The sequence below is a fragment of the Lipophrys pholis genome (assembly GCF_963383615.2).
Source record: "Lipophrys pholis genome assembly, chromosome: 1".
NCBI classification, from domain to species: Eukaryota; Metazoa; Chordata; class Actinopteri; order Blenniiformes; family Blenniidae; genus Lipophrys; species Lipophrys pholis.
Genome location: NC_137635.1, coordinates 45,705,128 through 45,718,530, shown reverse-complemented (window position 1 = coordinate 45,718,530; position 13,403 = coordinate 45,705,128). Strand labels below are relative to the sequence as shown.

Below are 13,403 nucleotides of genomic sequence, written 5' to 3'. Positions count from 1 at the left end.
AGATAAGTAGGGGGAGAAGAAAAAAAAACCACTGCAAAAAATATTTACATGCAGTAAAGTAAACTTGAAGCGAGTCTTGTTTATTGACATAACGGAAATTTTGGTTTGGCTAGAACACAATGACAGCTGATGAGAAATCTGTGGTGAAACAGATGGTGAGTCATGATAAAACCGGATCAGGCAGAAGCACCACGGTGGATCACTGAAGAACCAGACTGTGCTCACAGATATTATGGCTGATGAAACAAGACCACTGACAAAGCCTTTTCTTAGCTCCTAATTCACAGCCATTGCCTAGATTAGCCTTTTCACCACATGTCCCAAAGCTCTGAAATTTCCAAGAGTTCATCAGTTTCAAGTCGGAGGACTTTCCAGAAAAGCTGAAACATTTCTATCAATAAAAGGCACGCATACCACCTGTTTAGACTGACACAACATAGGCATCTGAAAGCTATATGCATTTGAATTTCAGTCAGGAAAGACATTCGAAAGTCGCATCAGATTGTGTGTTTTTGTGGAAAGAAAAAAAAAAAAAACAGCTGCTTGGACATCTGACATCTACTGGGGTTAACCAACAGATCAGAAGCATGAATGAGAATAAAAAGAGATTTAGCAAGGCAGACTGATGCTTTCAAAAGTATTGTAACGCTACAAGATTTTGCAGGCCAACACTGCAACAATGACTCCTAATTCTAAAGTAGTAAATTGTTATCATGTGTTAAAAATTAGGGCGACTCTCTGAACATGACACATTTTTTTACAGCACGATAAGGCCCCGTTTATACAGCGTTTTCAAGTGTTTGTTGCGTTATTGGTGTCCGATAACACGACAACAGTGCTCAGAGCCACTGAAAACTCAACTTTTTGAAAATGGCTCTCAAGGTGGAACTGCTTGAAAATGCGCCAATTCGCTAATGTTACTGCGCTTGCACACCACAGCCGTAGTAAATAGTTCTTCTGCACAATGCACGAGTAGATGGACAATAACAGAGTGTCATGGCTCCCAGTCCATGTTCACCTGGGACTTGGTATTTCTTTTTAGTTTGGAGTCACCTGGAAAAGCAAACCAACTTGATCATCTGCCCAAACGAATCTCCGCGTTCTTGCGATTGTTGATGTTTATAGCGTTTTTTCATGTGTGTGTGGTTCACAAAAACAACCAACAGTGCAAACTCGTGGCCTTGGCATGCTCACTCCATCGTGTTGAGCACATTGCTGTGTAAACACCAAACTTTTGTGAAACGAAAATGTAAAAAAATATGCGTTTTCACTTGAAACCTTGTGTAAAAGGTGTCTCAGATTGTCGTGGTCACAGGCAGCACAGTATTTAACATTTATTTTCACTTCTGAAAGCCACTGTTAACACATTAAATCCTTGAATTAAACATGGACTGAAGTAAAGTAGACAAACACTTTATGGACTGATGGATCAGCATGTGAAATTCTTTGTGCAAATTATAAATGTGTTTTCTAAGCTGAAGACGAGGGTTGACAACTGTGACAGTGTGAAGGTGCATTATGTACTGAGTGACTTGCACTTCACGGTAAAAACAGATAAAAAAAATAAAAAAAAACATCTTAAAAACAGAGCGATATAGTGAGAAAGAAGAAGAGAGACACACAGAGCTCCCTGTTATCCCATTTCTGCTGATGCTGCTCTAGCCAGAGGGCGACACATCCCTGTGATTACGAAATATTACCATCTAAAAAAAAACATCTGATCACCATATTAATGAAAAGAAATGCGGTACAAGTCGCAGAAGACGCACAAAGCTGGTGGTTGACATTACATACGGCAATTATTTCTCCCCTTTCCTCTGAATTACGCTTCGGGGGAGAGAAATCCGCACACGGTGCAAGCTCTTTTCCAGACATTAAAAGCCTGAGTTACAATTTCCATGAGAGACTCGGCCACATCATCCCCCTTCTGCATGCCGGTGCGGGACATGCGGACTAACCTCGCTTCTCGCTTGCTTGTTCTTTTCCTTTTTTGCCCTCTGCCACCTCGTCGACTCAAGTATGCTTTGCACATGAGAGCAGCTGCTTGGCGGATGGCAAATAAAGGCAGGTCCCAGTGCAGGCCGCCAACACAGCATGTGATCGGACAAAGCTTGTTCAAAGAAACAAATCTCCAAGTGTTCCCTCCCCAAAGTCAGCGCCGAGACTTTCACTCAAGTTTTTTTTTTTTGTTTTTTTTCGCTTCACGTTAATATCCGCTGACAGGAGATGCCACTTACCTAGAAAGTGTGCAGATCTAACTGCTCTGCTGGCTAAACTGCAGTGACAGTGAGCCCAGAAGGTGGGAAAACAGGGGCAGGACACTTTCTTACCAGGTCCCAGTGAGTGGAAATCACTGTCACAAACGCTTTCATGTGAAAATATAATTGGGATACTCCCAACAGAGGAGAGTGCTCACATGCTTCCACAGGATTCTCAAGCAGAAGAACCTCGACATTTAAGATTTTTCCCTTTTTAAAAGTGTTTCATTCCCATCCTGCCACTGCTGACAGGATTGGCCATGCCTACTTCTCATGCCCATGACTGTATGACGATATCTAGATCATTTTAAACTGCAACGACGGAGAGAACTGGAGTTTGACTGGTCACACTATTTATTACAGTTACTACTACTTCCACAGTAGGGCCGTTCTATTAGAGAGGATTCAACAATACGTCACACATTTCTAAAATGAACTGACAACCATCAAAATCACACAGTAATAGGGAAGAACAGACCAATATATTGGGACTGTATGATTTCCTACATGCAGAAAATAGTAGATGGAATCACGATATTTACCCATAAACAACATGTTTTGCTGACAGTGTAATTCTCTGAATTAGGGATGCATGATAACAACATGCAATAACATTAAGTACTGCATGGAAACATAAGGGATTGCAGTTCCTGTTGATTGTCCCACATGTTCATATTGTGATAGCAACACATTTGCCTTATATTGTACAGTCCTACTGTAGGTGTGCCAAATATGAAAGTAGATTGCAAAGGTAAACCAGATCCTGTTTGAAAGAAGAACAGGTTAAGGCTCCATTCACACAACTTCTTCAAGTGAAAACGCTAAAGTTTTGTTGTGTTTTGTGTCTGTTAGATGCTTTTTCCCCCCGGCAACATTAGTTCTTTCCTACAGGCTCCGTTTCTTTATTATTTATATATTTATTTTTGGTTGTTTATTGTTTACAATTTTTTAGTTAATGTTCTGCTTGAAACTTGTTTTTTTAGTTTGAAAAAAAGAAAGTAAAGGTGATGGTCATCCTGTAGAAGGAGTTGGGGAGAAAAGTTTCATAATTAAAAGGTGGGATCATTTCAGTATGCGTTGCATTCCTGCACAGAGTCAGCTGGTGGAGGGAATGCGGGGGCTACAAACAGCCCGGGCCGACTGTTGTTCCCTTAACTGAATAGCTGAGGGGTGCAGTTTACAACTGACAGGCCTGAACCCTGCTGACGTTCATGATGGATCAAATGCTGACCAGAACCTTTGCCCCTGATACTATGTTTCTAGAAGTTGACATGTTTCATGTTACAAACCATACAAACACCGAAAGAACAAAATTATAAAGGGTTTCAGCTTTTACAGAAACACTTATTATCCTTCGATTTTTTATTGGGTTAGATGACTGAAATGGTGTTTTCACAGGTCTGAGTCAAATATCCAGTCCTGACCAACACCAAGAGCACGGAGCACAACACACTCATGTTTTAGTCTCTGCACTGACTTCCTGGATATTTAAAGCTTCTTACTTATCCACATAGTGCTTATCTATCTGGCACTCAATCGGGGGTGTCAAACATACAGCCCACGGGCCAAAACCAGACCCGAGTGTCGAGTCAGGATGACAATGTGAAGCGTACATAAACCAAATAAGACAGTAAATGCAAGATGGTGATGATTTTACTGCCAGCTAATTAGCTTTAGCGTCCAGACCACACTGTGAGGCTGAAGAGCCTTTTGAAATTAAAGAAAAGATATCACAGCAATGGAATGGAACCATTTGGAGTCATCATAAATCCACACTAACATTTTAATAATACACCCAGCTCAAGATTTAATTGGGCTCTATTGGCCCCTGAATTATGATGAGTTTGACACTGCAGAATTAAACAACCTTGAGCCAAAACAAATCTCCAATTTACTTGTTATGTTATGAAGCCCCTAGACTCGTCAGACCACCTGGAACAGAATAGTCAAGTTTTCTCAACATATAAGCTCATTTAATGCTTTCCATTGGCCTTCAGTGTTCACAATTTTTATCTTCAAATGGGTTCACTTCCAAGGGAAAGGGGGCAGATCTTTTATTACTATTATTTAAACACCATCCTATTCCTGAAGAGGATATTCTACTTTATCAGGTTGCATAAAACTTAATGCGCTTTGGCTCACCGAGAATGGAGCAGCTGAAATGAACCCTCATATGTACTGCAGCTGTTCTATTTAGGTTTGTCTGTTGGTGCTTTGTTTGCTTTTTAAATTGTCTTTCTGGTAATTCAACTATTTATTGTCCAGTTTCAAATGATATTAAATAGACGTTAAATGCATCTTGTGAATCACCTCTATTAACTATACTGTAGCTGTGTGCTAGGATGGCATTACTAGTTAATACTACTGTGCAGGTGAGACCTATCTGATGAAATGACGATGGCGTCCCAATTAAATGCCCAAACCACGTCAACCGTTTCCTCTCAAAGTGGAACCTGATGGTTGTGTTCCTCATTCGATCACAAAGATTTAGATCCACCCTGCTGCAGAGAAAGCTTTAGAACAATATGCTCAGGGTAGGGTCATCAAAGATGGACAGGTCTGGATTCAAGACCCAGAAAGACACGTCCAGAAAACTCAACAGTAGAGCAAAAAGTCATTTCTCCTGCCCAGACCAGGGTCACCAGGTCATATTCTTGAGCTAAGCATGATAGCTCTCATATCCCAGTCAGACTAAGCCTGAACAAGCCACATGGGAGGCTTATTAGTTGAGTATTAGATATCTACTTTATATCTAGTAGCCGCCAAGTTTCAACGATTGTGTTTTTCCACCGTTTACCAGGATTAGTTACAATGACAGCAATTTCACCAATTTGCATGACCAATAAGTCCATGAATGACGATGTTTGTGCTTCAGAAAAACCTGTCATGATATAGTGATACAACCACATTTAAATGCTCAATATAAGCGAACCTTGACCAGAATCTTCTACCTCTTCCTTTTGTTAGATTGAGGATAGCCTTGATGCTACATTGACATTGTGAGACTCCACTTTGTGTAACATGGGTTTGGGTATCCTGACTGAAAATGCTAGGGCTAGCTGGTTACCTTCACTTAACGTCAAAAGATGTCTGCGTCACTGAATACAAAATGACAAGTACCTTTCAATTGTGTAGGTATTATTGGTTCGTGAAAAGCTTATGTTTGTCACGTGTTCCACTTTGTTTCAGTTGAGCAAGGAGTTTCACTACAAAGCTAAATGAAGAAGGTTTGTGGACTAGAAAAATCTAAAAACATGAACTAAAAATGCTTCAATAGTTGTGACTTTGCAAATTCTACAAGGTACCAGGCACTGTTTAACCTGTAGTATCAGCCAATAGTGTTGACTATATCTTGAGTGCAAAAAGTCTCGGGTAAATAATTAGCAATCATAACCAAAGTCATGAAACTGCAGATTCGTCAAGATGCGTCGACAAATGGACAAACAAAAGCTGCTTTATCAGCAAAGACACCACCTCGCAGGTATTGTTTTTCCACTGAAGGCAAAGGTCACTGAGTCGAGAGCAGGCACTCAACACAGGCAAAGACAACTCAGTCAACTTCTTCAAGCCGGGCCGTGGCTTATCAGCTGTGCAGTGAATAGGAAGGAATTTACCTTTTGTATGTCTTATAAAGTGAAATATTCTGATCTAGACCTGCACAGAACAGCAGCTGCTGTTTAATATTGTTTGCTGGGAGACGCTGTGCTCCTGACCCGAGAAAATAACAGCTCCTAACAACAATGACGCCACAAGATCTGCTTCCACTAAAACTAAGGAAGTTAAAGGAATTTCGTGAGCCGTGAAATGCAGCATATACTCTGCAGCATAAAGGTCCTTGTACTTGAGCAGCACTGAAAGATCAATACAAAGGTTAGGATTGTGATTCAAGTCTTCCCAACATATAGCAATGTTATTTTTATCACAATATCAACAGTGAAGGAACTATTGAAAATAAATGTAGTCAATTGGAATTATTCCAGGCTTCAGTCACAGGTGGTTTAAAGTTAGGGCAGGAGAAAGAACACCATTATAACTAACAACAAGTCTTAATGAACAAAGCTACGAAGATCATTTACTTGAATTTATTTTTTCTTGTGCCTTAGTGGCAAGGCACAACGATTACTATCCTTGGAAGCCATTTAATATTATTATTTTTCTGTGAATAACTAGTCCTGCGTCTTTGGGAGCAAGGACACAAAAAGCACTTCTCCACAAGTAAATTCATACTATTTCATGATATCATTCTATTTCAAGCTATTCTATTTCATTTGATGGCGTTTTATTTTACACTAATAACATTTTATTCAAAACGTTTCCCTACTACTTCACTGTATTGTGTTCTAAATGTTGCTTTTCCATTTCCAACATTTCAATTAAGACTTTATGCCTCCATTCCAAACTATTATGAAACATTTTATATTGTTCCATTCCATCATAAACTTTTATTCTATTCTGTTCCATTTAAAACTATTTTGTGTTATTTTATAGTTATATTCTAAACTCTTCTCTTCCATTTTAGGTGATTATATATCATTTTGAGCTTTTATATTGAATTAAAATTATTACTTGATATTTTACAACATTCAATTAAAAAATGTAATAGTCATGCTGTTATATGTTTTCTAGTCTAATCTATTACAATCCATTTTATTCTATGGTAAATTTTCGTATTGTTTGAAATTATTCGAAACTTTTTAAAATATTCAATTTAACAGTGAAGACAAACACTGGTGTCCAAAATTAAATCACTGGGTAGTTTCTCAGGTATACTGTTGATTCTAGAAAGTCATCTAATTTGGTCGGCGCTTAGCTCCCCTCTTTATATGTCGGACTTCCCCCCCATAGTGGGTCTTGGGCCACAGGTTGAAACAAACTGTTACTAATGTCTTAAGAAAGAGCCATCCAAACGTGTACCAGCAGCTCCACAAATTCGAATTATTGGCCTCGTTGTTGCCTTTAATTACTCTTATTACAGTCCAAACAAGCGATGAAAGCGATGGAAGAACAAAGACTGGTCATGGAAGCCTTCACACATCACGAATAGAGGCGCAGCTCGCAAAACAACAAGTCCCAACCTATGGATCAAAGCATCGGCATTAACCACGAGATGAAGAGACTCAACCGCTTTAAAGTCAGAGGACTTTAGAGGCGGTCAATGTGCACCGATGACTTGATCCCCAGTCGCCAGCAGACGTACACATGATGGCAACTCTCAAAGCTTTAATGGCACCGAGCGTCTGCTGGGCCATGTCAGGAATCGTGCGTGGGGACGAGGGGACGGTCCATTCTGATAGGACCCTCTTTACACAGAGCAGGGTTTATTTCGAGGGGTGAAGATAAGGTTGGGAGAACCATGAGTAGATATGTAGGTCGAGGTCTGGAGCTGTGTCACAGTCAAAAAAAAAAAAAAAGAAAAAAGAGTGGGACCCTAACAGAGGGCAGCTCCAGGTACAGAAAGGCTGGCATTGTGCATTCTGATGGAAGCCATTAGTCATAGCCAAGCGTGCCGCCGGCTGCTTTATGAGTTAAATGTCCTGATTCACAGCGCTCAGAAACATGAGTCTCCAGTCCGCATAATTTTGGTTTATGGGTAGAGAGCGGGAGCCCACACCCAGCTCCCTCAGAGCCGCCGGGCTGCCCCTGCGCAGCGCTCTCTCTTCGCCCAGGGCAGGACGCGATCCGGCAACGCTGCGGGCCGGCCCGAACACAAGAGGTTATTTGATTAGCGCGGAATTTTATTAAGCTGTGGGTGGAGCTGCATTGGTGTGCGCAGAAAGTCCCGGCAAAAAAAAAAAAAAAAGCCTCCATTCATTGATCTGAGGGGGGAAAAAAAATTGCAGGAGAGAGAGCGAGGGAAGGGGGGAGAAGAGGAAAAAAAAAAAAAAAAAAGAACAACACCCTTGTGTGTTGCTGCTTGCAGCCAGGAGGAACGATTCCCGCAGCTTTCTGCCATTAACATGCAGAGTGCGTGCACCTTTTCTTTTTTTAGGTAGGTTTAATAGGCTCCTTCTGTGAAACTTGTCGAGGTCATACAGACCAATGTCACTTTTTTTTTTTTTTTTTTACTTCTTAAAAGGACAAAGTTCTTCACACATCCAGAATACTGTGGGAGCACAGTATATCAAAACTTTATCAATTCACAAGAAAGCATCTGAAAATTTTTAATCAATTTACAGTCCTAAATTATTTAATCCCTTGAGGTCCACAAAGCAAAAGCCAGAATGTGGCAGATAATTAATACAGATGGGATGTTTAAATCTTGTGCTTTTACCAAACAATGTCATAGTTGGCTGATGAAGATTAAAGCCAAAAACAGTAGTTTTAGGTGCAAGCTTAGCCAGCCCGTGGTGGCTAGGCTAGTTAACTCATAGCTAATGGGTAACCACAAACTCTGTTTGAAAGAGCAAAAATCCTGAACCGAGTTTGTGGTGCGTTCACATTTCCTCAAACAAAACTGACTTTCCCAGAAAGTCCCTAAAGCGAACTCTGGTCCGCATCAAACAGGGGAATGTGAATGCACCGTAAGAGTTTGGCGTGTGCATCGGGTTCAAAACATAAAGGTATCGTGAATGGTCAACGTCATTTCTTACTTTTGTATGTTTTGGTATGAGCACAGGACAATCACATTAGGACAAGAAAGCCATCTCTATGTAGCAAATGTCGATATTGAACGGACAATGAAGTCCCACATGCACAACTACGTTTTTAAATGAAAACGGGAAAACTTCCATTGCATTTTGGATGTCCATTTAAACAACTGTATTTTTTGACAACGGGTTCAAGAGGAATTTCAAAACGGTTTTGATATGCGGATGGGAAAGACACACAGTTTCTGAAAAAATGGTGTCATTGCTCCACCTCTAGATTCTATAACCCTGAGAAGTCACTTATAACAACGAGGACGGACTACATGCTCCAGATCGTCCTGCAGAAGTTACTGACGCTAGTTGGTTTAATAAGGCGAGAAGTTGGATTTCTCGAATGCAAGGACTTTGGCGTGTTCTGTTTTTGGTGTAGTTCCGTGGCAGAGTTATAGTGCCACCTCTAAGGCTGGCATATGTACTACATTGTTTTGAGTCATTGTTTTGGGCGTTGTGTGGATGGGAATCTTTTTGAGAATGACGTTTAAAAAAATGCTGTCGAAGGAGAATAGCTGCTACTGTGCAGGAAATAGATCTTCTGCACATGCACAAATAGACGGACCATAACAACAATGGCAGCCTCCAGAGTGTCATGACTCTGAGTCATTATTCTCTTGGGACTTGGTAGTTTTAGACTTAAGTCACCCAGAACAGCAATCCAACGTCTTCGTCTGCCCATAGACGTGTACTCCCATTGTTAATGTTTAAAGTGTATTGTGTTCTGCACATATGTGCGTGTGGTTTCATTACAAAAACAACTAACAGCACCAATTTGTGGCCTTGCATCGCGACTACATCGTTTTCATTTCAGTGCAAACAGACGTCGTTTTCAAAACGTTGCTGTGTAACAACAAGACTTTTCTGAAACCGAAACGCAAAATGCGCTTTCACTTGACACGTTGTCATGTAAACTAAGTTTGCAAGCTGGCGTGTTGATGTAGTTTTAAGTGCAAACCGCCCATTACAACAAAGATACAGAGCTTTCCACTTGGCCTCTTTCAAACAGCCTCCTCAAACAAACGGGTCAGGTAAAGACTCGCGTGCAAAGACGAATACACCAATAAGTCTGAAGCTATTTCCTAGATCACAACACCAGGATGAGCTAGCATGTAGATCTGCAGTTCTGCAAAATGAATCAATTCTTCGGTTGACGGCCACATGACTGGGCAATGAATTCAACAACCGTTCAGCCACTGCTGGGTTTCTGGATGCAGGTCAAATGAGTGCAATCTCTCTCTGATCACCAACACTGAGGGTTTCTCAGAGACTTCAATTTGTTTCCAACACTCTAAATATGATGGGTTCTGCACCAATTGGCAGTTGCTTGAAATCCACACCGCTCGCAGAGCGTTCTGTCCTCGCAGCAGAATGACTGGTTTCAGATTTCTGAGAAATGTTTGAACATCTCTCGCACAAGTCAAAAGGAACCACCACAGTTCTTCTCGTGAGCTGCAAGATGATACGGAACAGAAAAAGACAGACGACGTCGGGCTCATAAAAACATTAAGAGAATTTTTGAGAATAGAACAGCTACACAATTGATTTAAACACAAAATGATAATTTTACACACTGATTGTTTGTTGACACACAGCATTAGAGATTTGTGAGGTTTGAGGTCCACCAATATGTAACAAATTCCTTGGGGGTTGGAGATTCCATGACAAAGATCCACTCTTTTCTCAATAAAACGTGTAAACACAAACCAAGATCACCAAGGTGGGCACCTGGAATAATCCTGGGCACATTCTGCCGCGCGGTTGCCTCTTCCAATACGGCATTCATGCCATAACCATCCACAATGTCCTTCTCAATGGTGCCTGTCAATGATCCAGATGTCAACAAACCCTGTGACACCACAACAACAGCAACAACACCATCGCTGCGGGCATGGTGAGTCAGTTCCTGGGACGGCTGCTGTGGAATAGCTCCCTCCAGCAAAGGTGTTGCTGGAGGGTTTGAGCACGTGGCAGCAACAGTTGCTTTCTCCCTTTTCCGTCAGAAGAGTCACATTGCCAGTCGCTCCCCATCTGGGGAGCAGCGGCTTGGGGGAGTTATGCCAACAGGTGTAGGGATGCAGGAGGCCTGCAGGTTACAACAGGCTGGGGGAATAGGAGGAGGAGGAGGAGTGTGGCTTCATGTGAGGAGTAGATAAGTAAATCTAGACAAAACAGCACAGTAACACTTCCCAATGATTCCACAAGAGCAATGATTGTGCATTGGATTTGGCAATACGACTCATAAACCGATCAGACTTCAGTTATTACACGTGAATAGATCGTGTGTGATTGTAAGGTGCACGGCGGCTGCCATCAGTCCGTCTTGACTCTGCAGCAGCATTGTCTCGAACTTGTGCTGAAACTTTCCCACCTTGCACTTTTCATTGTTTTGGAGTGAAGTTTCGCCCTGACGTGTCGCGAAGCAAGCGAAGTTTCACACTGCAGTTTAAAAAACCGAAGAAACTTCAGGTGAATAGTGGCCTGACAGCGTCAACAGCTTCAGTGTGAGCTGAGCCCACAGCGTGAGAAAGACTTCCAGGTCCGAGGAGGAGCAGAACGAGCCCGAATGGCTGCCTCTCGCTGCGTTAGCTCGACTAGCATTAGCATGCTAATAAAAAAAAAAAAAAAAAGAAAGAAAGAAAGAAAACTTACCAGGAGACAATCCGTGTTTACTTCCGACTTCGGATCCTTGAGCATGGCATCGATTTTCTCAAATCGAGCCTCCATACTTTCCCTGGCGGTCATTTTTTTTGGCTGTCAAACTCAGTCCGGAGGTTGTTTTTAAATGAACAAAAACAGCTAGCGAGCCGATAGCCGCTAGCTAGCCAGCTTAGCCGCACGGTCCCTTTTCTTCTGGAGAAACTTTCCGCCGCTTCAAACCAAACTCATCCTTCTCCCGGAGCTCCCGCGGGCCACGGAGGGGTTCGAACAGCAGCCAACACCGCACGGCCGCATTCTCGGGGGGCTCGTTTCACCCCCGCGGGCGGAGCGGAGGAGAAGTTGCGGGGCAGAGAACAGACGCGGCGGGCAGATTAAAAAGAGAGCCTCCGTGGGATGCCGCCGAGGATCACGGCTTAAAACTGTGTCTGCATCCGAACAAAAGACAAGTTAAAAACGCCACAACGGCTCGGTTCTAAAAGCGCGGATGGCGGCCCGGATGGAGTTAGTCCAGGCCCGCTCCCATGTCCGTGCCGGAGGACGACAAAACGAATCTGACAGCTCGAAGAAGAAGAAAAAAAAAAAAAAGTAGAAGTGGAGAGGAGGGGGGAAAAACTTCTGCTTCTTCCAAATTACGGTGCGTCTGACCGCGGAGGGTGTGCGGCGTAAAAAAACGGCGCTCCACCCGCTGCGTCCCGGCCGCTGTCATCCACCGTGGACGGTCCTCCCGCTCCCCTGCCGCTGCGGCTGCCGGCCTGGGTGCTTTCGGCTCGGGGCTCGTCGACGCGGGCTTCAGTTCTCGGAAAACAGTCGCAGACGGAGCCTGGTTTTCTCCCACAGCCTGGCCAACATGTCCGCCTTCCTGTTCAAACACCCCGGAGAGGCTGCTCGGCACGGCGCATGCGCCAACGCGGCGCAGGCAAGCCTGTAGAGGAGGCCGCATGTCAGTGAAGGAGCGCGTTACCGAAGCCGCACGTTACTGAGGCCGCACGTTACTGATCGAGTTCTCTTCATCGCCACATCTTGTAGAAACTTGGCAGAACAAACCAGATCAAACTTTATCCAATCACAGAGCAGGTCTTGGCGATGATCGATTTAAACGGCGCCCCATGTCTCGGAAATTAAATTGATTTGTTTAATTTTGTCAATCATTTATATTTTTGATCAGTAATTGTTGAAACGGCGACTAAACCCCGCCTCCTCTGGACGATCCCTGAAGTGCCCAAGGCTGCTCTGCACACACTAGAAAGAGAAAAATCAAGTCAATTTCTCTTTTATTGAAGATTATCTACAGAAAATGAAGCACATGCAGTTCAGGGTCCATTGTTAGTTTGTTGGCATAAACAGATTTCGACATTATCACAGTTTTTTAAATTTATTTTATCTTTAGTTCCCCTGCTTCTTTCTCAAGAGGGCGCTATGGCGCCCTCTATTGGCCCCCCGCAACTGAGCAGCTCGTTACTGAAGCTGCACGTTACTCCCGAAAAACGTTACAGAAGCTGGACTTTGCTGCTGCAGCTCTACAACACATTCTATTCTATTCTATTATCAAATTGCACTTATCTATCGTTGCTCTAAAGGTAATGTCTTATCATAACACTATTATATCACACTACAGTAATAAACTAAAACTCCCCAATATTAGCCTACACTGGGAAATACATTTTCAAATTACTGTTGCTCTGACTTAATGACTGTAATTTTTATATCATTCGACTAATTCGTAACTATTTTATTCTACTCTATTTTACTCTCGTTTATTTTATAAAAAACGTGATTTTTGTGATATTGCTCAAAGTCACCATGTCACTCTACTGAGTAATTAACAAAAAAAAACTTATTGTCTTCA

The 13,403-nt window shown here is 42.4% G+C and overlaps 1 protein-coding gene across 2 annotated transcripts in view; it reads right to left on the bottom strand.

Annotated features, from left to right (window-relative positions):
- Positions 1–12,437, bottom strand: part of rock1 (Rho-associated, coiled-coil containing protein kinase 1) — a 45,537-nt gene extending 33,100 nt beyond the window's left edge. For both annotated transcript variants that reach the window (XM_080468930.1, XM_080468931.1), the window contains exon 1: positions 11,549–12,437. In XM_080468930.1, the coding sequence (XP_080325056.1) occupies positions 11,549–11,641 (93 nt within the window). In that variant the 5' untranslated portion in view covers positions 11,642–12,437. The remainder of the gene's footprint in view (positions 1–11,548) is intronic.
- Between the last annotated feature and the right edge of the window lie 966 nt (positions 12,438–13,403).